The following is a 24,436-nucleotide window of genomic DNA, read 5'->3' on the forward strand; positions in this document are numbered from 1 at the left end:
CCGCTATCAGCTCCTAACACTCTAGAGTAAAATGTTGGGCTGTAAAAGAATTTTGTTTGGGAAGGATTGGAGGGGTGGGGCTGGCCTGGATATTTCAAACAGCTAATGCACTTTAAAGTCTGCAAAGAAAGAGCTTTACAATCAGATCCTTACAACTACCCTGGGAGGCAGATGCTATTAGGAACCCCATTTTATAAACAGGAAACTGAGGCAGAGGTGAGGTGACTGGCTGAGGGTCTCACAGCCAATCAGTGTCTATGGCGGGCCTCTGGTCAGTGAGAGGAGGGAAGTGGGACCTTTCTTGCTAGTGGCCAGAAGCCTCGCAGATGTGTGCTTCATCTGGATTACAGACCCTGGAGGCTGGGGGAGAGGCAGAAGCTGCCCCACTGAACCTCATTATTTGCCCGGGTTCTAGGGAGCTCCTCCCGGCAGGCCTCCTCACCCAGGGTCGCAGGTCTACTGGGCAGCTTCCATGTGGCCTGCATGATTTATTCCCGGATTATGCCTACCTTTGCCAGCCCCACCAAAAGAACGGAGGTAGGCTGGGGCCCCCAAAGCCCCATGCTGGAGATGCTTAGAGCACAGGGCAGACCAAGCTGCAGAACAGCGCCTGCCTCTAGCCCTCCAGGTTTCTCAGAGACCAGGAGGGGCAGATAAGATAAAACCAAGGGAAGATGAAGGCCAGGGTCTGTACGTAGCAAGGGCACTGAGGAGAGACACAAGGGAGTGTGCTGGGCCCCACCTTCTCCCTTCCTCTCTCTGGCCCACAGGGCCCTGGGTTCACAGTTCTCTCTTCCTAGGCAGGGAGCTTAGGTGATTTTTCTGAGTGGACACACAGTTAGGCATCTCACAGAGGACTTGCCAGGGCTGTCCAACAGTGTTCCTCCCATACAAAAGGGAGGCAGACCCGATGATAAGGAACCTGGATGCTTTTACTCTTTTGACAGAGGAGAACAAATAGGCCAGGGCCTCTGGCACAAGAATCCATGGCCCCATCCCCTGAGCACACAGATGGGGCCTGAGAAATATGTCCTTGTTGATTTGACCTACAGCTAGTGGAAGGGCCTGTCCTAAACTCTGAACCTCCTGAGCCAGGGGAGAGGCTGGCTCGGAGCCTAGGCCACATGCCCTCACTCCCACTCTGGGACCTGCTGAGGGGCTCTGAGTGCTTGCTTCAGGTTTCTGACCCCACATAGCCCAGGCAGTGCTCCGAGGGGCAAAGTCTGGGCTGGGAGCCTTGAATACCCTTCCCAACCCAACCCAGGAGGACTCCAAGGGCTTCCTTCCAGGAGCAGGCCACAGGGAGCCTGCCTCCTGGCCCAGAGTGGGGGTAGAACTGCTGAGAGACATCAGAGGAGGTGGTGCTCAGCCTGAGTGGCTCAGTCTGGGAGGCCCACACAGGCATTGCAAAGGAGAAAGCCTCTGGGCATGGGCAGGTGGGTGGGCTCCAGGACCTTCTCCCCAGGAATTCAGGCTGTGGGCAACAGGCAGGCAGGGGCAGGCAGCTCAGGTGCCCAGCTCCCGCCGCAGCTTGACAATCTCCAGAACGAGTTTCTCCTTTTCCAGGAGAATCTTCTCCTTCTGCAGCTGCAGCGTCTCCTTCTGCAGCTCCAGTATTTCTGTCTGGAGGCGGCTCTGCTTGGCCAGTTCCCCAGTATCCTTCTCTGGGAGCCCCTCCTCGCTGGGCCGGGGGTCTGGCAGCAAGTCCTCCTCCGCAGTCACCAGTGAGGCACCCACTGAAGGAGAGCGATTGGAAAGGGGAAGAAGAGACAAGGAAGTTAGAGAGGGAAAGGAGGCCTGGCCTAGATGGGAGGGGACAGGGCACCTAGACTGGACAACCACGTGGCCTCTGGGGGCAAGCACTATACCTGGCACTGGAGAATCTGGCTTCAAATCCCAGCTCCAGGCCTCTTCCTCTTGCCACTAGTCAAAAAGGCAGGATGGTACAGTGGAATAAATAAACACTGTCCTTGGAGTCACAAGCTCTGGGTTGAAATCTCACCCCCGCTGTGTTATCTTGGTCATATCCCTTCCCCACCCTGGGCATCTGTTTCCTTTTCTATAAAATGTCAGCTTTGGAGATAGACTCTGGGATCCCTTCCAACTCTAAATCTAGGGTCCCAATGGCCTCACTTTACCAGTTAGTCAGTAACTTGAAGCTCCAGCAGGTGATAGGCTCAAGATGACCAATTCCTGGGCAGGTAGAAAGGATGTAACTCTTACATAGAAGGTTAGCAAATGGCCTTCTCACCAATCAAGGCCACCAAGGCCCAGGAGTAAGGATGCAGGCTGCTGCCCAGGCAAGCATCCCCATGGCTCCTCTGCAGGCCAGGGCCTGCTTTAAGTGTTGGCCAATCAGGGAAAGGCCCAGGCTGAGGTCAGGGTGGGGGTGGGGGAGACAAAGGAGTCCTGTGGCCTCCAAGGCTGATTGTGGCCAGCCCTCCCTCCTCTCTTCAGAGCTCACTGATGGCCACTTCTTGGGCAGCAGTCCCAGGTCTTACTCTACAACTTATGGGTCTAACAAGCAGACTAGAGCTCCCCTCTGACTCCATTACTGATATCTGTACGGACAGGCAACTCCTGTGCCCTGGGGGAGGCCCTGCAGTCCCTCCCCTCTCTAGGATTTGGTTTCCTCATCTGTAAAATGAAAGGGTTCATTCTTTGTCCCAGTATCTCCAGTGCCCAGCCTGGTGCGTGGCACAGAGTAGGAGTTTAATGAATATGAATGTTTACTGATTATCGTGATCACTGAAAGGTGGGGGTGCAGAGTGACCTCAGTGCGTCAGGTGTCTCTCTAAGACTGGGCGGTGCTGAGAGGATTTAGTATGAGGCTCTGCAAGGAATCAGGATATAATGTTTGCCAATAGGATGAATGAGCGGTGGCTGCCACGGGAGCAGGCCCTCTGCTGAGATTCAGCCTCCTGCTCATGGGCCCGAAGCTGCCTTCACCCTGGGCCAGCCCAGGCCAAAAAGGAAGGCCCTGACTTGTCCTGGATCTTCTCTAGGCCCAGCAGACTCAATCAAACTTTTCTCTAAGAACCTTCCTCTGTGTTAATACCATTTAGTCTTCCTGCATCCCCGATCCCACCCAGAAGGCTATGAGTGACTCAAAGCAGAGCAGGGAAAGTGCTGTACATGCCAAAGAACCCTGGCATCTCTGAACAGGAGGCATCCACTCCAATTTACAGCTCCACATGAATCTCCTTTACAGTGCCCAGCATCGGGGTAATCTACCAATCTGCTTAGAAACCACTGGTGAAGGGGAACTTGCCACCTACAGAATGGCCCATCACACTTTTGGACAGCTCTCACTGCAGGGAAATGTCTTCTTGCAATTTCTATACACTGCTACAAAATCCTCAGTTCTTTCAATTGACTAGACGTGGTTTCCAGGTTTATCTCTCATCTGTGACACTATTCTAATGCCCATCCCCTTTTCTAATGCCCATCCCATCCCTGACATTCCCTGTTCTAGGGTCCCTCCCAGCTCTGAATTCCCTGTTCTAAGTTCCCTCCCAGCTCTGACAAGCTAAATTCTGTGTCCAAATCCCTTCTACTGTAGCTCTGACATTCTAGACCCTAAGGTGCCTTTTAACTCTCATCTTTCAAGCTCGGACAACCTCTGATTGTATTTCTTTCCTTTTTTTTTTTTTTTAAATAGAGGAGTCTCCCAACCTTGACCGTGTTGGCAGGGCACTGGCCATTCACTGGCCTGGTCCCACTGCTGATGGACAGGAAGTCACTGTTTCCAGCCTGGGCCAGCTCCTTCAGTGCCCGTCCTGTGCAGATCCCCACAGCTCAGATTCCCTAATTGGCCCCGCCTCCCACAGCAGGTATTACAGGTGTGTACCACCACACCTGGATCTGTGGGGAAGTTCTAAGCTTCCTTCTCTGACTTTCCACACTCTCCTTTTGGTATCTATTTTTGTTCACATGTACTTCAGCGTTTAGAATACACACTAACATGTCCTGCAACAGCCTCTCCTTGGAATGCGAGCACCCAGGTTCAGGACCTGGCTTCCTGACCTCACTCCTTTGGGCCTGTTCCCAAGAAAGTATTGCCTGCCTGCCTGGTGAGAAGCTGCCCCAGCCCAAGGCCTGAGCTCCAAGCTGGACAGCTGCTAGTTCAGCCTGTACCCTGGGGGACCTAGATATCAGCTAGGCTAAGCCTCCCATTTCACAGATGAAGAAACTGAGGCACAATGAAGTCTGATATTTTCTCAGGTCACACTGAGATAATAAGCAGCAGCAGCAGCCCACTTGGGGCCTCTGCACACACCGTTCTTTCTCCCATGGCCTCCTCGCTCAAGGTCTCAGTCTGCCTGAGGTCATAGGAGCCCCTTCCTTCCCCTCCTTCCTTCCTGGCTACCTCTCCCTCCCTGTCCTTGGGGGAGCCAAGGGGAAGACCTCTAACCCTGGTTCTCTCAGAACCTCTCTCCTCATCCTCCCACCTCATCACCCTAGGGTGCCTTCATCCCTCCCACCCTGTGTGCTGGTGCTGCCAGCCTGGCCCAGCAAGTGGAAGAAGGGGAAGGTTTTTCACAGCCATCCTTGGCCACTCTGGCAACACTGAAATGCCAAATCTTCCTTCCCCATGTCTAGACCAAAGGCAGTTGTGGTCACCACAGCCTGCTTGCTCTTGTTCTGGGGCTAGCACAGTAGGGGAGTTGAGGGGGAGAAAGATAAGGGCTCTCTGCGCTGGAGCACTTACGGCTGATAGATGTGAGCACGGCAGGCTGCCCAGGCAGGTAGGGGGCAAGTGATGGGGCTCCTCTGGGACACTAGCTTTGGCTGGCAGGACAAAAGACCTGAGATCTCGAGGGAGAGGGTGGGAGATGTACCAGTGCACCAGGATCGAGAAGATAGGGAGAAGGCCCCAGATAGAACTCTGGAAAATACACTCACACTCAGCAGGAAGGAGACCTAAGAGGTGGTCAACGCTGCAGAAAGGAAATCAGGGATGTCCATTATCAGGGAAGTGAAGGAGGATGAGGGCTGTGGCGGGATCACCAACATGGGCATGAGGTCATGGGCTGGGCCCCTGCCAGCTCAGACATCCACTATCTCTGCCAAGTTACACTGGCCATCCCAGCTCTGGCTTTAGCCTGTGGCTTAAAGATCAATTCCAAACTACCTGGTGCTAAGTTACACAAAGAAAGTGGCCAAAGTTTTCCGATGTGGGAGCTGCTGTTCTCTGTATCAGAAGGCAAGACCATGGGCCTGTACCTGAACTCTGCCCTTTCTCACCAACTCCCCTCTGCCCCATTCTCAAGCCCAAGCCAGGAGGTCAGGGAGGGCAGAGTCATTCACTGACTTGTAGGGGTGGGGAATGGGGTTCAAGGTCATGACCCCAGGCCCATCCCTGCAGAAGCTCCAGGAAGGGGTCACATAGCCACCATGAGGAGGAGCTGCAGCTGTGGGCAGTGCCAGGTTTGGGTTATGGCTTACCCAGGAAGACAGGAGTCAGTCTGATGGGGTAGGGGACAGACCATCGAGACCATCTGGCCACTTACTGTCTCTGCCCTCAGAGTGCCCTGGAGTCTTCCTCTGCCCATATCACACCTCTGTTGTGTGAATTATGCCCCCCATAGGCATCTATAAACCTCTTTTTATCTTTGTATGCTGGGGACATGGGAGGTATTTATTTAATAAGTGTTTTTGCTTGTGGTTTTGTGACACAGGGCAAGTCACTCCTCACAGGCCTGTTTTCTCATGCACCAATGAGAGGCTGGAACCTGAAATACTACAATCTCATTCTTGCTTCAGTGCTTCTGCTCAGGCATCCTTCACCTGAAATCCCTTTTCTCTTCCTTGGAGATCCATAGCTCCCCCCACTCCCTCCAGGGCAAAGATCAGAGCTGTCCACAGTTCTGAGACCAATGATAGTGATCCTGGTCGGGATGGAAGATGAAACTGAACAAAGAAATATCCAGCCTGACACTTGGGGACGTCTCTATTGCCAAACTCCTGGAAAAGGCCTCTCTCCCTCTCCTCAATTGCAGCTTCCCACATCACCATTCCTCCAAAATGGCTCTATTACTTCTAAGGGGCCAGATCCTCCTCCTTGAGAGTGCAGGACCCCTCTCTCCTAGTTCTCCTGCTCCCCTCTGACTGCTCCTTCTGCCTCCTTTGCTGGATCCTCCTCCAGGTCACACCTCAGGACTCTGTCCTGCACCCTCTTCTCTTCTCCTCCTACACTACTTCACATTGTGATCGAATCAGCTCCCAGGTATTTAATGTCTGTGCTGATAATTCATAAATCTGTCTATCCTGATCCAAACTCTCTACTGACCTCCAATCTCTCATCTCCAACCGTCTTTCGGACATGTTACACTGGGTGACTAGTAGAGATCTTAACCCTTGGTCTTGGAGTACAAAATGAAGCAAGGTAGTGGCTACTAGAGTTTGGTCAAGATCATTAGTCACAGCAAACACTCTTTCAACAACCCAAAAGGCAACTGACTCTACAATGGACATCACCAGGTGGCCAATGTAGAAATCAAACTGATGATAGACTTTGCAACCAGAAGGGGAGAAGCTCTATATAGTCAATTAAAACAAGACTCAGATCATGAGCTCCTTATTGCAAAATTCAGACCAGAATTGAAGAAAGTAAGAGAACCATCAGATCACACTGGTGTGACCTACTTGACATCCCTTATAATTAGGAAGTGGGAGAGATGAATGAATTTAAGGGAATAGATCTAGTAGACAGAATGCTGGAAGAACTATGGACAGAGGGAGGCAGCAACAAGAAATATCCCAAAGAAAAGAAGGGCAAGAAAGCAAAATGGCATCTGATGAGGCTTTACAAACAAATGAGGAAAGAATGAAAAAGAAAGGGGAAGGGGAAAGGGAAAAGGGAAGGAGGGAAGGGAAAGAAATATTCAGCTGAATACGGAATTCCAGAGAACAGTAAGGAGAGGTCAGGTTTTCTTAAATGACCAATGCAAAGAAACAGAAAAAAACAACAGAATGGGAAAGATGAGAGATCTCATCAAGCAAACTAGAGATAAGATGGGAATGTTTCAGGAAAAATGGGCCAGATAAAAATAAACAAGGGAGGAATTTAACAGAAATAAAAGAGGTAGGGAGTGTACCTAGAACAAGAAAGATCTTCCCATCAGATAAGCAGAGTGGTATCATTTTGGATCTAGATAGGGCCAGACATCCTGGAGAAGGAAGCCCAGAGGACCTCAGGAAGCACTGTTAACAATCAAAACAAACATTTTTTTTTTTTTAAATTAAAGGGGCCATCCCGTGACTCATTTCTTAAAGAGGCCTATTCGTTGAATGGGTGTATTTCACTCAAAGTGAGAATGTTATATCACCTTAGCCTGAAAGGGCCAGGTTCTTCATTGCATCCTGGGCCATTTCCAGTCATTCTGATGAATATCTGGCTGCTGCACCCAGATGGCTCAAGAGGAGAAAATGAGGCTGGTGACCTTGCACAGCCCTCCTTCACTCAAATCCAAGTCAACTGCAAGCTGTGTCATCATTTCCCTGGTGTCATGGTCCTCTTCAAGAACAATAACAGTCAGGCTGGTGGAGGTGATGGAATTCCAGCTGAGTTGTTTAATACCCTAAAAGATGATGCTGTTAAAGTGCTGCACTCCATATGATGAGGTTGAGGGGTGAAGGGGGACCCCAAAATACCGACAGTCCGGGTCGTGCTCAAATGAATTCGACTCAAGCCTTCTTAAAGCCAAAGAAAACAAAGTTTATTAAAGATTCGCCAAATTGGGTTGCCTCTTAAGGAGCCGAAGCATTTGTAACGCTTGTATTCACAAGCGGGCCAGATAGAATCCCAGCTAGACAGAGTCTGAGTTGGATTGAATCTGAGTGCCTTCATGGAGGCAAGATGGGACTTAAATACAGAAAAGACTGTAGGAGGGATCTGGGGGGTAGTCTGGTAGTCCATGGAGAGGGGAGGAGAGGTTTAGGAAGGGTCTTGAGGAGAAGTCCAAGGAGGGAATCCAAGGAGGGTCAAAGGCTGGAAACAGCTGGAGGCTATCAGGAGATATCAGATAATGGAGGGTTTGGGTGGGAAGCAGGTGGGCCAATCAAGATATAACAGACAATGGTCACAGATTTGAGTATGAAAAGCCAGGTTCAGTGGAGAGATACAAGGGGAGCACAATTTGAGCATGAAAGGCCAGATTCTGTGAGGAGATACAAGGAGAGCTCAATTTGAGTATGAAAAGCCAGGTTAAGGGAGGAGATTCCAGGGGAGCTCAAGGAAGTTCCCAGAGTCTGAACCCTGATAATGTTTAATATAAAATTTTGGAATAATCTCTTTGTTCTCTCTGAAGCAAACTCAGAGAATGCCTCTTCCTATGTCAACAAAAGCCTGCCAGGGCTGACAACATTCCTTAAGAGACCTTTAACCTAAGACACTATCTTGAATAATGGGACGTTTTCCATATCTTAATATATGTAGACATATACTATGTTACGGCATGTTAATGGTAAAGAAAACAGGTATCTTGGGTCGTAATTTCTATGTGAAACTTTGTCAAATTCTGTTATTATATTTACAGCCTATGCAATTAAGAAATTCCTTTACTAATGGTCTAGTTAATCACTTATGGAGAGCATAAATCTGAAGGACACAGAACACTTCTTTGTCCTAAAACAGATTTAAGGCTGCCCAATTCTTTGTATCGGTAGCCAGAACATTTCTGGCTCCATAATGCATTATGTTACCGTTTTCTTTAATAGGGAATTGATCAATTAATTAATTAAATCATAAAATGTATGCATTTAGCCTGTTGCCTTTTCTCTCTAACCAAGTCTTCAGGTCAACAGTTATGGCACCCTAACGTGGATTGGAACTGTGGAACCGAACGGACATTTCCTCATCTCGCCAATGCCAGGACTCCGGCGCCAATAGGAATCGTTTTTCCTAGAGTTCTGGGCCTTGACGGGGTCGGGGTAAGTCCTTCCATTCCCAGCTTCCAAAGGATTCAAAAATTCCCTTTAAAGATAACTGCAGGACAGAGACCACTCTGCGTGAAAACGCCTCTGTATTAATTAGGTCTCCTCTGAAGATTGATCTAGGGAAATCAGCTAGCTATGGGTCAGTCAAAAAACTAGAAGTAGAAATTCGGCTGACAAGACCCCTACTTCTTGTATGCCAAGCCGTTACCAAGATGATGATCACAGGTATTACGAGCACTAGTGTTAATCAACTAAATATAGCCCTGAATTACATTGGCCACCACAGGGCTCTTTTGGACTGGTCAAAGTTACTTTATCTTACAACCAAATTAAGTTTAAAGGCCAACAAAACAACTAGCCAGCAGCGAGAATGTTTCGTTTTGGGCTTGCTGACTTAGCTGAGCGAGAACAAAAGACAGGTAGCCTCTTGCCCATAGGGCTGGGAGCTGCTTCAGCACCTCGCAGTATCCTGGCAAAAATCCTTTCTTCTTCAAGGGCTCCAGCATGTCCTTCCCTTCACTCCCTCCACCCTATTCCTTGCCCCTTTCTTCCCTCCCCTTCCCCTTGAAGGCCTCTGATCTGGGGAAACTGATGGCACCTAGATGCAATCTTTCCCCCTCGCCTTCCCCTACCTTAGACCTGAGGAAGGCAGCCTCTGTTCAAGCCTCTGTTGCCTCTCTCCTCCTGATTCCCCCTCCCCATTTTCCCGTAAGGGCTCTGGTCCTGAAGAGGACAGTTACAATCCACCAAGAACTAAAGGCCTGAACCTATTCCCATGGAGGCTGTTCCTTTAAGACAGTCAGAAACTTTGGGGCACCAAGGCTCCCCACACCTCCAAAGACCACAGGGGTGCTCTGAGCAAAGGCTGCAGAATTCCCCTTTATTATCAGATCTTGGATTCTTGCAGCATCCTTTCCTCAGAATGATAATAGCCAATTCATGATGGGGATTTCTAGCAAGCTTCTAATTGCCTTCTCTCTCTCTGGGTTGTTTTTTGTGAGCTACGTTTGTATTTGTCCTGTTATCAATGCTTAACATAATGACTGGTATATGTTACATTATTATCTCTCTAATGTAATTGTTATCTTTGAAGTGGTTTTAATTGCTAAAAGTAAGAAGATCAATGATTTCTGGAAATGCAAATTATACCATCTGCAGTTATTGTTGTGTTAAAACTATTTCTAGGATTGTATTTCTGAATTTCTCTTAGATTGTGAAAATTGACCACTGTAATCTAGAAATAGTGTTAGACAAAGCAATTTTTAATTTGAATTTTGTTGAAACTAAAAGATGTTGGGAAAATTGTGTAACACCAGTTGTGTTACTTTATCAGCCCTGCTAACCTTGTCTTTTAATGCTTTGTAATTGTCATTTGGAAAACCAGGTATTTTCACCCTTGTCTGTTGAAAAAGTTAAAGCTTAACAATTTGGCTCTCTTCTATGAAGTTGTAGGATTGTTAACTAAGTTATTTGGGATTACTGTTTTAATGCTGAAACCTAAAATTGTTAAGTGATTCCTGTGTATGGAAAGGAGGGAATGGAGTGAAAACTTTATTTAAATTCCTTCTGTTCATTCAGAACAGTCCTCCCATTCCTGTGGGTAAGATCATCAGTCCTAGTAAAGGAATTTGGTTGGTTAATGCAAATTCTAAACAATGAATATTACTTGCTCAGAAGTTGTAATAGAGAGAATTTTTAATAATTGGCTTTTACATCAGTAAAGTTTTAAATTTGAGAAGGAAAGATGTTAAATGGAATCCTTTGTGTGTGTGTGTGTGTCCTGGTAAATCTTTATTGTTTATTGTAACTCCAAGAGAGTGGAAATAACTGTTATCTGACTTAAGTTGTGATTAGTGAGACTTAATGTTTAAGGAAGAAGGCATTTGGGACCATAACTATTTTTGGTTTTGAGTTTGAATTTGGGTACAGTTGTCTGCATTAAATCAGTATCTGAGACTCATGCCACAAAGAAATATTTCTCACCTGACTAACCACCGAGGGGACAATTCTAAACTCAATCTAGGATGGGATCCCCCTGGCTCAGTTTCCCTATTCCTGAGTCTGACTATGAACAGATACTGCATGACTGGAGAATTTCACTCTTATCTGAATTCAAACAGAGTAAAGGATGTTTTATCCTGTCATATATGATACCAAATATGTCACATGTCTCTGCTTTTTCCTTCTATAGAAAATTTCTGTGGTCAGTAACAAGTGACCAGCAAAACATGTGAGCCTTTTGTGTAATCTTACTGGGAAATCTAATATTATTTTTATCTGAAATTAGAACATGGGCAGAAGTTTATGTAAACTACTGAAGACTTATCTTAAGATGTTCCCATTGTTTAAAAGGATTTTAAAAGCAACTGTGTTTTTCTGTGAGTCAGTCTCATATCTAAGAATACTGTAATAATTAAGAATTCAGTTTGTTATAATACTTTGGAAATTCATATTACTTAAGAACATTTTTGTAACAACTCAGCTTTAATGAATTCCAGTTTTAAGCATTTTAAAAGTTTCCAGCTAATTTTCTTCATAAGAGTTTAGTGAACATTAGAGTAAATTTTAAACTGTTTTTAAAGAAGGGAAATACGTTTAGAAGAAATGTTTTGAAAAATCATGTGATTCTTAGAAGGCCTACTAAAGCTTCAAAATAATATACTGTTAAATTAAGCTGTTTTGATCTGAATATGTAGTCATTCTATGGCCTAAGTCAGACCTAAAGTTTGTGTTTGAATTTATTATGTAAAAGATTTAATTCCTGAAGTATCTCATTCTTCCAGAGTGAGTATAATTAGGGAAGAATAACAACTTGTGAAACAAAGACATAATTCCATCAAACTATAAGTTTAGTCATTAACTTCTTTGCTTTGTTTAAGCTGGAATAGTATTCCAGTACAGTTTTTCTAGTAAAAAGTAATAACTTGTGAGCTATCTTGTCTTATGGTTAAAATGTAAAAGCAAATGGACTAATCTGGATAACAGGACTGAGAGATTTGGAAAGATAAATTAAGTTCTGTTTGAAACCATGAAAGGTAGATAAGATTTGGGAAGAAATATGGGTTATCCAAACCCCTCTTGCTCCTAGATAGTTGTTCTGGATACTTTTGTGTCAGTTTCAGATGGTTTAAAGTGTGAGGAAGCATTTTATCTGAGGGATACCAGCCAATATTGATTTGCTATATAAGACTGGGACTGCAATTTACTATTGTTTGAAGTTCTGATTACAGGAATACTTGTCTAAGTTATCATAAAGCCAATTGACATGTGCTGCAGGCTAATGGATGCTTGGAAAGGTTTTGAAGACGACCTTGGACATGGCCGAGGTAGGATCTTCCTAACTTTATTTTCCAAATGTGCTATTTCCTTTCTGAGAAAGGAAATCCCCCACCTGATTACCTCTAAGCCCTGCTTTCAGCACCTGGTAACCTCATGATTACATGTCAGATAATGGCTTATTCCTGGAATCAACCAGAACTAAGGAGATCCTTTCCTTCTGTTAACATTGTCCCTCTTTTTCTTTTATAGCAAATATTTGTAATTAAGAAGTTCTGTAAGTACAATACTAAGTCTATCAAATAATAAATGGAAATTGGAGCATCTCTGAGTTATTATAATGGGGTGCAGGAATGAATAGCTTACAACTTTAACCTATATTCCTGGCCAAATAAAGAAATATAATATAGAGATAACATTGAGGAAATGATTAGATCAGGTAATAAGACAAAGATGTAATATGATAGATGTCTAATTAGAGTGGCAAATTTTGAGGAAAAAATATGCAAATGTATATCACTGACTTCTAAAATTTGTCATGCTTTGGATAATAAGATCTCAAATTTGGATTTTTGCATAAAATTTTTACAGGATAGTAGTAAAAGTAAGTGAAATTATTTCTTCTCCATTAAAATACCTGTCCAATAATTTAAAAGGCAGATGAGTTCATTTTATAGTTGAACCCTCACATTTTAAAAGATTCTTATTTCAGGTACAAGATTTAGGTAAAGATAGAAACAGCAAATAATATGAACCGAAATTTTCTGAAATTTCAAAAATGGAGAACAAATTTTAAGTAATTATACTAATTTATATTGTCAGAAGTATCTGGGAACTTCTAGATTTGAACCAGAAAGGCAGAATTCTCTTTTTTGAACTGTCCCAAGAATAAAACCTATTGTCAAAGAAAAGATATCTAGGTATCAGATAACTACATGAGAAATCTGGGATTCAAAGTTAAATGAAAATTAAGAATGGATTACTGGGATACAAGGAACTTAATGTTAATTAACTTTGAAATAATAATTGCATTGATTTGTATGGTTCATGTTGAATTTTCTTGTTTATATTGGTGACATGTAAATCTCCCTTTCAAAACTAGTCTATTGTGAGCCATCTAAGTTTTAATCTGTACCTGACAATGTAAAAATGCAATTTGTGAACTGTAAAAAAACTTCACTATGTTGTCTGAACCTAGCCCTGCATGGCTGGGAAACTGAACTATTGCTGAGTGCCTTTAGCCATGTTAGCTATGTTGTATTGTTTCATCTCAATTATCAAACCATGTTTTCTGGGAGACCCTGTCAAGTTTTCTGTATAGACTCTTGGATCCATCTGTTACCTCCATTGCTCCTGATCCTGAGTAGACCGTGCACTCCAATTTTGAAGAGGCCTGAAGAAGATGCCATCAGACATAGACAACTTTCCCAACAGCCTGGACCAGACTTGCATGAAGAGTAAACTCTCACACTACTGGTTATTTAGAGGCTTTTTTCATATCTTTGTTGGTATACAGGTGAAGCCTTCGGCTTGCCTTTGACCAAAAGGAGGGAATGATAATGTTTAATATAAAATTTTGGAATAATCTCTTTGTTCTCTCTGAAGTAAACTCAGAGAATGCCTCTTCCTATGTCAACAAAAGCCTGCCAGGGTTGACTTAACATTCCTTAAGACCTTTAACCTAAGGCACTATCTTGAATAATGGGACGTTTTCCATATCTTAATATTTGTAGACATATACTATGTTATGGCATGTTAATGGTAAAGAAAACACAGACATCTTGGGTCGTAATTTCTATGTGAAACTTTGTCAAACTCTGTTATCTTATTGTATTTACAACTTATGCAATTAAGAAATTCCTTTACTAATGGTCTAGTTAGTCACTCATGGAGAGCATAAATCTGAAGGACACAGAACACTTCTTTGTCCTAAAACAGATTTAAGGCTGCCCAATTCTTTGTATCGGTAGCCAGAACATTTCTGGCTCCATAATGCATTATGTTACCGTTTTCTTTAATAGGGAATTGATCCATTAATTAATTAAATCATAAAATGTATGCATTTAGCCTGTTGCCTTTTCTTTAACAAAATTTTCAGGTCAACAACCCCATCACATATGCAGCAAATTTGGAAGACTCAACAGTGGCCATTGGATAGATCCCAATCCTAAAGAAGGGCAATGCCAAGAAATGTCCAAATTACTCAACAGCTGTGTTCATTTCACAGGCCAGCAAGGTGATGCTTAAGATTCTGCATGCAATATGTGAACCAAGAATTACCAGAAGAGTGGGCTGATTTTCAGAGGCAGAGGAACCAGAGACCAAACTGTCAACATTCCCTGTTTGATGGAGAAAGCAAGGGAATTCCAGAAGAACATCTATTTCTGTGTCATTGACAACACTAAAACCTTTGACTGTGGATAACACCAAAAATGTGGCAAGCCCTCAAAGAGATGGAAGAACCAGATCATCTTACCTGTCTCCTGAGGAGCCTGTATGTGGGCCAAGAAGCAACAGTTAGAACCAAACATGGAACGACTGATTAGTTTAAGATGGGAAAAGGAGTATGACAAGGCTGTACACTGTTGTTTATTTATTTAACTTACATGCAGAGTACATCATGTGAAATACTAGGCTGGATTAATCAAAGGGCAGAATGAAGGTGACTGCGAGAAATATCAAGAATCTCAGATATGCCGATGATACCCCTCTGATGGCAGAAAGTAAACAGGAATTAAGAAGCTTCTTGATGAGGGAGAAAGAGGAGAGTGTAAAAGCTAGCTTGAAGCTTAACATCAAAAACAAAACAAAACTAAGATCTTGGCAAATGGCCTCATCACTTCCTGGAAAATAGAGGGAGAAGAAATGAAAGCAGGGTCAGATTTTATATTCCTGGGCTCAAAAATCACTGCTGAGGGTGACTGCAATCATTAAATTAAAAGAGGCCTGTACTTGGAAAGAAAGCCACAGCAAATCTGGACAGCAAATGAAAAAGCAGAGGCCTCACCTTGCCCCCCCAAAGGTCTCTATAGTCCAAGTGATGGTTTATCCATTATCAATGTATGTCTGTGAGTTCAACTATAAGGAAAGCTGAGCACCACAGAATTCATTGATCACATCAGTCAACATGTAAAAGAAGTTAATGCAGGCTCTTCACTACTAAAGCCAAAGCTTAAATACTTTGGCCACATCCTGAGAAGATGGGATTCACCAGAAAAGACCCTGATGCTGGTGAGTGGGATAGGTTTAGTGAAGACTTCTCAGACTGTAATTCTTCTCCCAGGGGTGACGTAAGACCGAGAGGCTCAAGGTTACAGTATTTTTAGAGAGGAATAATTCCATATAAGGCTATAAAACTGTGTAGTAAATTAGGGTCTCAATGATTGGATAAAACTTACATAATTCTTCAATGTCTTCATTTCAAAAGGGATTGGTTAGATTTTGTGTCTAGAATATAAGATCATATTCTCAGCTAATGAGAATAATGATCAGTGTGGGGGGAGCGACTTGCATTAGGATCCATATAAATCACTGCCTTTTCTTTGTCTTCAGCTTTCCTACTCCAGGTGAAGTGGTATAGGATTGTCCCGCTTCTCGAGAATCTAGTAAATAAATCTTTCTGTCATCACTTTGAGAGGCCTTTGAGTAATTGATTTAAGTAGGGATCTGAGCCATCCCACACGCTGGGAAAGAATGAAATAAAAGGAGAAGGGGATGGCAGAGGATGAGATGGAAAGGTTTCAGGGAAGCAATGAATATGAGTTTGGATAGACATAGGGAGATAGTGGAGGACAGAAGGGCCTGGCGTATTGTGATTCAGGGGTCACAGAGTCAGACACGACTGAACAAGACATCTTAAACTCAACACATCCAAAATGGAACTCATTATCTTTCCCCTCCTCCAACCTTCCCTATTACTATGTAGGGTACCACCATCCCTAATCCCCCAGACTCACACCCTAGGAGTCATTTTGGACCCCTCACTATCTCTGACACCTGTCCCTCCCTACATCCAAACTGGTGCCAAGGCCTGTCAATGTCACCTAAGTACCAACTCCTGAATATGCCCCCTTCTCTCTACCACTGCTCCCACCTTGGGGCAGGCCCTCATCACTTCACACCTGGACTATTGCAGAGGCTGCTGGTGGGTCTGTCTGTCTCAAGTCTCTTCCCATTCCAAACCACTGTTCAGCCACCAAAGTGATTTTCCTAAAGCACACAGATCTGATCACGTCATCACGCCCCCCACTCCCCACCTCGCATTCCTCCAGGGGCAAATACAAAGTGCACTGGTTGGCATTCAAAGCCCTTCATAAGCAAGCCCCTCCTCCCTTTCCAGTACCTTTACATCTTACTCCCCTATATGTACTCTTTCGTTCAGTGACCTCCACCTCCTGGCTGTTTCACAGACAAGACCCTCCATTTCTCAGCTCTGGGCATCCCCCATGCCTGGAACACTGACCTCTCTGGTTTCCTTTATGTCCCAACTAAAACCTTACCTTCTACAGGAAGGATGCCTTCTCCAATCACCCTCCCCCCTTATTTTCTATTTATCCTGTACATAGCTTGCTTTGTTTGCATGTGTTCTCCAACCCCCCCCCCCCACCCGCATGCCCCTTAGGTCAGAATCTCCCTGGGGGCAGGGACTGTATTTTGTCTCTTTTTGTATCCCTAAGTAGGCACTTAATATAAGTTTACTGATTGATAGATCCTTTGATCTGGGGTTTTGGTGGACTGCAAATTCTATCAGTCTGTATTGTAATGTAGAGGCCAAAAAAGCTCATTCAGTCTTGGGTTGCTGAAGGGAGGACGGGCTCCCAGGAACAGGGAAGTGATTGTCTCTGCTGTGACAGCCCTCGTCAGAGGGCCAAGCTCTGCTCTGGGCACTCCTGTTTAAGAAGGGTACTGAGAAGCTGAAGAATTCAGAGGGGGCAGCCTGGATCCAGAAGCGCCTGGGGTCTGCCTCAGGGAAGCATCGGTTGAAGGAACTGGGTATGTCCTGTTTGGCTGGTGGGCAGGCAGCAGTAAAGAGGCCAATTAGTATGGATGTCAGGAAATACCCCCTCACAATCCCAGCTGTGCCATAATGGGGTGGGAGGTCCTGAGGGAGGTGGTGGGCACCATGGTTCAGGGCTGTGCAATGGCAAAACTTCCTTCCCTTCATGTATGGGCCAGACTAGGTGAGGGATCACTAAGGTCCTTTTCTCATTCAGCTCCATTCCCTGATTCTGCAATACACCAGCCTGACAGCTGCCACCATGGACACGGGTGCAGCCGAGAGTGGGCAGTGATTCCTAAAGACTCACGTGGAGACACTGAACTGGTCAGGGCACATGAAATAGCCCCTTGTGTTGATAGACCAGAGGTTCCCAAATTTTTTTGGCCTACTGTCCCTTTAAAAAAAAATTACTCAGCACCCCCCTAGAAAGCTACTTTCTTTAACCTCTTAATAGGTTTTTAAAAATTTGTCATTTCAAAAAAATCTAAAATATTTTTTAAAAGATGCATCTTAAATTTAACAATTTATTGTAAAGTTGTGGGGGTTTCTTCTGCATTGAAATTCTGACGATGCATATCGCATCATATATCCAGTACCGTAACGTAAACAAATCATTACATGCCCACACTCCTGTTGACGCACCCTGCCCTTCTTGACAGTGCTCCTGCCAACACTTGCTTGTTAAGACCTGTTGGTGGACTTGACCATTCATGCGTTGTAACTCGCATTTTGTGTGTTTATTTGGAAAATAATGTCATCACTACGACTTTAACTCTGTTACACAACAGATGAAACACGTACCAACGGTTTTTCAGAATTCTCTCATTCTTCTACCGCTCCCATATTTTTATTCAATGCCCTCCAATTGCACCCGAGGCTACTACTACCCTCCTGGATTGTTCCAGGACCTGTTATGGGCAGTACTGTCCACTCTGGGAACCCATGGATCACAAAGTTGGAGGGCAGGAAAGAACATGCAGGGGCAGTTAGGTAGTGCCATAGCACATAGAGCACTGGGCATCTTCCTGAGTTCAAATCCAGCCTCAGACACTAGCAGCGTGACCCTGGAATAGTCACTTTACCCTGTTTGGCATCTCTGCCAAGAAAACCCCCAATGGGATTATGAAGAGTCGGACACAACTGAAAAACAACTGACACCGCCGACCAGCGGTTCTCCAGCTTAACCAGAGGCCTCTAAGGAGGGGTAAACCCCTTCCCTGCCCTGGGCAGCCGCTTTCATGTTCCGCCCTGGGGGGCTAAGCACCACAAGGCTTGAGATAATCTTTGTCAAGTGCCTAGCCCAGTGCCTGGTACACAGTTGGTGCTATATAGATGCTCATTCCCTTTCCTTTTCCCCATTCCTTAGCCAGTGGAGATCCTTTTTGATCTGGACCATCACCCAGGAAGTTCTCTCTCCTGGCTTTGACATGAGAAGGCGGGTTAGATAGCATGCTGGGCCTGCCTCCACACAAATCACTGATAAAGACCCCTGGGCACCCGCTCCCATGGAGGCTCCTTCTAAAGCGAGGCCAAGGCTCGCTGGGTCTGGTCATGTGGCCGGTGCCAAATTCCCCTGTGGTATTAGAGTTCTATCATACTCTTCCTGATGAGGAAACTGAAGGTCAGAGAGGTCACAGAGCTGCAAAGTGTCAGGGCCAGGACTTCCCCCAGACAATGCCAGGATCAAAGACAGGTTGACTGGCAGAACCAATGAGGGGGGAGCTCACGCTAATTGGGAATTGATTAAATGTCACGTCTTCTCCCCAAATATGGCCTTGAGTCTGGACTATATGAAAACTGATTCTCTCTACTGAGCAACTACAGTGACAAAAAAGGGTATGATGTGAACAAAAAAATCTTTATTTGAAATGAAATTTTAAAAAAACTTCTTTAAAAAAATGTCATTTGTCTACACTGTTTTCAACAGAAATCCCAATTTCTACACACCCTGACAGCCCATTTCCCAAAGTGCTGCTGTAAAAAAACATAAAAATCATCTCCTGGTGGCCAGCTTGTAAATTTAGGAGCAAATCTGCTCGTGTTTAACTCTACACTTCTCTTCTATCAAAACAGCTTGATGAGAAGTGGAAATGGCAAGGATACCAGAATGAGAAGCTCAGACTCCAGGCCAGGCTCTGACACTTTGCGGTGTGACCATAGGCCACCCATGGCCTCAGTTTCCCCTTCTATAACCCTGAAGATCCCCAAGATCTGAGGGACTCATCTTTAACCCAAGCAATAGTGGGGCCACATGACTAACTTGGATAAGGCCAGAGAGAGCGCAAGGTGCTCACCGTTGTTGTGCAAGGCTGTGGGGATTCCTTCCGTGCTCAGAGCGTCCAAGCGGCCACTGGGTGTGATGGGGCTCGTGCTCACTCCCAAACAGGGCCAGTCTAGCAAAGGACTGACGGGGCATTTAATTTTATAAGTCAGAGCCGAGTCTGGGGACGGGCTTGCTGGGACTGGCATCCCGCAGAGGTGAGGCATGTCCCCAGCAGGACCATCTGGTGACAGTGCCCCACCAACCGTGGCAGGGTGTACCTGGGGCACAGCCTCACAGTGCAGAGGCAAGTCCTTCAGCGGGTCCAGCAGCCTCTTTTCACCATACTCAGAGGCATCTCCAGTGAGCGTGTCCTCCTTGAATCGGGCCTGAACCCCCATTGTGGGTGGCAAGAGGCTCTTCCCTGGGACCTCAGGCCATGAGTCTAATTTTCTGCCCACCTCAATGTGACAGAGGCCCTCCCTGTCCTGGCTGGGCTCGATCCCACCCCCCTGGGGCCGCAGCACTGAGCTGGGGACGGGGTCCAGAAGGCCTTCCGCCTTGCAAGCCGGGCCCGAGGGTCCAGCAGGACCTCTAGTCCGGAAGCCAGGGCCCGTGGCATCCAGGGACTCGGGGGGCTCGGGGCCCGTCTTGTTGAGCAGGGCAAAGATGTCGTGGGAGAGGCGCTCCCGGGGGCGCCGGAGGAGGAGGGGGTGCTTGGCGGCGGCCAGCTCCTTGCGGGCATCCAGGATCATGTTCTTCCACTTCTTGCGGACCTCATCGGGCGTGCGCTGCACCAGCGGGCTCAGAGCGTTCACGGCCGCCGCGATCTCCTGCCAGGCTCGCTGCCGCTCCGACGTGTTGCGGTAGCGGCCAGTCTTGGGCACAAGGACGTCCTTCCGCAGGCTGAACTCCTCCAGGATCACGAACTTCTCCTCCTCCGAAAACTTCATTCTCTTTGGCTTGGACGTCGTCATGGTGACCCTGGGACAGAAGCACCCGCTCACCCACAGACGCAGAGCCTGGACCGGACAGCCCCAGTGTCTGCCCTGGACGTCCAGAGGCCCCCATTGGCACACCCACAGACACAGAGCCCTGACCAGACAGCCCCAGTGTCTGCCCTGGACGTCCAGGGGCCCCCATTGGCTCACCCACAGACACAGAGCCCTGACCGGACAGCCCCCCTCCCCCCTGGATGTCCAGGGGCCCCCATTGGCACACCCACAGACACAGAGCCCTGACTGGACAGCCCCACTCTGCCCTGGACATCCAGGGGCCCCCATTGGCACACCCACAGACACAGAGCCCTGACTGGACAGCCCCCCTCTGCCCTGGATGTCCAGGGGCCCCCATTGGCTCACCCACAGACACAGAGCCCTGACCGGACAGCCCCCCTCCCCCCTGGACGTCCAGGGGCCCCCATGGCCTTTAGGACCCCGCAAGGACGCCCCCAACCTCGGCTCCCTCCCAGCCTTATCAGTAACACACCCCGCCTCTTCTCTTCCCAGACTCTGCGGTCCATGTTTCTCCTGACCCCACGGCATCCCGGGCCATCTCCAGCGGTCCTGATGAACATCAGCCCACCGGACCTAGATGGCTCTAGAGACTGGTGACCTGGCACAGCCCTCCCTCTCTCACATCAAAGTCAACTGCCAGTCACGTCATCCTCTGGATGGCATGGTCCTCCTCGAGAACCGATGACAAATACCGCCATCTCCCCCATCCAAGCCTTTGCCCAGGCTGGTCCCCATGCCGGGAAGGCACTCCCCGCCTCACCTGGGCTCCTCAGAATCTTTCAAGGGCCAGGCTTGGGGTCACCTGGGGGTCATTCAGGGTGGGGGGATCCCTGATCCCCCTTCCTCACCCCTCCTAGAACTCTTTGTCCTCCTGACCCTTCCTGGGCACTGAGGCTTTGGGGCCCCCCTGGGGGTGCCCCAGGCGGTGCCCCCTCCCCTCCCGCAGTGGAAGCTCCCGGGGGCAGGGCGGGACTCCACCCTCAGCCACCCGCCAGCTGTAGGGTCCTGGGCAGGCCCGCTTGTGCCTCAGTTTCCCCATCTGTAAAGTGGGGGCCACAAGCGCACCTACCTCCCAGGGTGGTCGTGAGGTTCGCATAGGCCGGTCCCCTACACGCCCTCCCTCGGGGTATGGCGCCAGGCCTCCGCCGGTGGCGGCCCACGCGCGCCCTCCCAAGCCGCCTGAGGCGAGGGCCCCCGCCCCCACCAGTGACCGCGGCCAGCCGGTGTCCGGGGCGGCGCGCGGCGATGACGTCACGGAGGCAGCGCGCCCCAGCGGAGCCCGGGTGGCGCGCAGCGATGACGTCACGGAGGCAGCGCGCCCCAGCGGAGCCCGGGTGGCTCGCAGCGATGTCGTCACATATACGGCATCGCCGCGCGCCAATGTCGCTGGAGACTGGGCTGGCGTGGTTGCCCAGGCAACGGGAGGCGTGGCCGGCCCCCACGTGCTCCCGGAGCAGCTGGCTCCGCTGGGCCAATCTTCCCCGTTCTCCGGGCTACGGGAGGCCGCGTTCTGGGAGGCCCCGGCGTCCGTCCGCTCGGACGAGCATTTATTAAGCACCAACTAAGTTCTGGAAATTGTGGTACACTCTGGGGATACAAAGAGAGGCAAAGCACATAGAGGAGCCCCCAGTCTGATGGGGAGAGGGCATGAAACAAGATACGTTCAGGGTGTTATTGGGAAGTCTGGGAAGGCCCCCTGTAGGAGGTGGCTTTTTAGCCAAGACAATATAGGAAGACAGGGAAATCAGCGGTTAGAGCAGAGGAGGGAGAGTCTCCGGGCATGGGGGTCGGCCGGGAGCAAAGAGTAAAGGGAGGTCGTAGGAAGCCCCCCAGGTTTATTGAGTAGGAAGTGACGTGGTCAAATCTGTGCTTTAGGAAGGTTATTTTGACAGTTGGGGGGTGGTGTGACCAGGGCACAGAACTGAGGCAGGGGGACCAACCAGAAGCCTTCTGTAATAGGAGTGAGTTTTTTATACAGACAGCTATAGATAGACATATATATGTGTGTGTATGCGTATATGTGTACATATACTTATGTAGAAAATGTTCTGAATGTAGAATTAACAAGACTTAATGACAGTCTGAATATGGGGGTGAGAGAGAGGAGGCAAAGCTGATCCTTAGGATGTGAGGCTGGGTGACTGAGAAAAGAAACTAGGAAGAAGAAAGAACTTTTGGAGAAAGACAGTGGGTACAGTTTTGGCCCTGTTGAGTTAAAGATGTCTACAGGACGTCCAGGTCAAGAAAGAGAATTAGAGATGGGAGGCCAGAGGTCAGGAGAGGTTAGGTCTGGATAAGTGGGCCTGGGAATTTTCAGCTTAGAGGTCCTCGCTGACTCTATGGGAGATCGCCAATCCAAAGAGTCCACAGAACTTTGGAGGGTCCCCATGGTTAGTGGCCATGAGCTGACTGAAGATCCAGCAAAGGAGGCTGAGAAGGAACAGGAGGTCGTGTAGTCTGGGGCAGAGCAGTTACTTTGGATGTAATTTGTACTCCCTTACCTATGCAGACACGGTACCCTTATCCTAGTGGAAGGTGAGCTTCTTGGGGGAAGGGGCAGTTTCCTTTTATCCTGAATCCCCAGCACGTTGTATAGTGTTTGTTTCAGAGCAGATGCTCAATATATAGTTTCTGGATCAAATACTATGAGCTAGCAAAGTATAGTGGTTGCTTGTCGTCCTTCATCTTCGGAGAGGACCAAAATGACATCACCATTGTAAACGGAAATTTCAGTGTTCGCCTGTGGCTGATCAGACCAATACGAGCTCGGAATGCTCTGCCTATCACAGGCTGGGCACAGAGAGTCCGTTTCAATATTTGGACTGGATATCCCAAATTTGCACACCCTGCGTTTACTTTGTACTTTCTCAATTCTGCTTTGCTCATAGAGCACAGCACCCTTTCTGATGTGGGCACGCCATGCTGAGTGGTCCTGTGCCAGTGTCTCCCATGTTGCACAGTCAGATCCAAAGTTCTTGTGAGAGACCGTGAGAGTGTCTTCGTATCATTTCTTCTGGCCACCATGTGATTGCATGCCCCATGCAAGTTCTCCATAAAATAGTCTTTTTGGGAAGTGTACATTTCGCATTCAAACAACATGGTCAGCCCATCAGAGTTGCGCTCTCTGAGGCATAGTTTAAATGCTTGGCAGTTTGGCTCGAGCAAGGACTTCAGTGTCTGGTACCTTGTCCTGCCAGGTGATCTTCAGAATCTGCCTAAGACAGTTCAAATGGAAGTGATTCAGTTTCCTGGCATGGCACTGGTGGACTCTCCATGTTTCACAGGCATACAACAATGAGGTCAGCACAATGACTCTGCAGACTTTCAATTTGGTAGTCAATCTAATACCTCTTCTCTCCCAAACTTTTCTTTGGAGCCTCCCAAACACTGAACTAGCTCTGGCAATGTATGCATCAACCTCATTGTCAATGTGTACATCCCTGGAAAGTACACTACCAAGGTAAGTGAACTTATCCACAGCATTCAAAACTTCTCCATTTGTTGTTCCATGTATGGTTCCACGTATGGATGGTATGGTGGTGGCTGATGGATCACCTGGGTTTTCTTGGTGTTAATTATTAGGCCAAAATTAGGAGAATTGATCCATACTCTGTTGCATCTCAGCTTCAGAGGCTGCATTGAGTGCACAGTCATCTGCAAACAGTCTGCAAATAAAAAATCATGCTCCAACCCTCCCTTCACATTGGTCTTGGCTTGAAGCAAAGCAGAAACACAGCTATGATGGAAACAGCTCTCGGGGAGTTTCCAATCTAGTTGAAATACCTGTGCCACCTCGCTGGGCAGTCCCTTTCCCTTCCTGAGCCTGTTTGCTACTCAGTAAAATAAGAGGGTTCAACTAGAGGGTCTCTTTTAAATTCTAAATGCCAGGCCTCCCAAAATGGCTGCTGCTGCTGATCTGGCCTTAGGGGATCTCCGGGAGTGATG

The 24,436-nt window shown here is 47.3% G+C and overlaps 1 protein-coding gene across 5 annotated transcripts; it reads right to left on the minus strand.

Annotated features, from left to right (window-relative positions):
* Window positions 1–914: 914 nt before the first annotated feature.
* Window positions 915–23,285, minus strand: LOC140498980 (uncharacterized). Of its 5 annotated transcripts, none has more exons than XM_072599825.1 (3): window positions 22,993–23,285; window positions 19,510–20,459; window positions 915–1,736 (listed from the first exon to the last, which is right to left on the minus strand). In XM_072599825.1, the coding sequence occupies exons 2-3, from the start codon at window positions 20,450–20,452 to the stop codon at window positions 1,507–1,509; spliced, it is 1,173 nt and encodes a 390-aa protein (XP_072455926.1). In that variant the 5' UTR covers window positions 20,453–20,459; window positions 22,993–23,285; the 3' UTR covers window positions 915–1,506. The 5 variants fall into 5 exon arrangements, with proteins under 5 accessions (XP_072455926.1, XP_072455924.1, XP_072455923.1 ...); XM_072599823.1 differs by lacking the exon at window positions 22,993–23,285 and adding an exon at window positions 21,561–21,730; XM_072599822.1 differs by lacking the exon at window positions 22,993–23,285 and adding an exon at window positions 20,964–21,550.
* Window positions 23,286–24,436: the final 1,151 nt, after the last annotated feature.

Source organism: Notamacropus eugenii, chromosome 4 (genome assembly GCF_028372415.1).
Source record: "Notamacropus eugenii isolate mMacEug1 chromosome 4, mMacEug1.pri_v2, whole genome shotgun sequence".
Lineage (NCBI taxonomy): Eukaryota > Metazoa > Chordata > Mammalia > Diprotodontia > Macropodidae > Notamacropus > Notamacropus eugenii.

Coding starts and splice junctions, on each gene's coding strand:
- LOC140498980 (XM_072599820.1), bottom strand. CDS start 20,758: ATGGGGGCCCCTGGATGTCCAGGGCAGAGTGGGGCTGTCCAGTCAGGG. Junction 1,737..19,509: donor CACAGCCTTGCACAACAACG/GTGAGCACCTTG, acceptor GCTCTCCTTCAG/TGGGTGCCTCACTGGTGACT.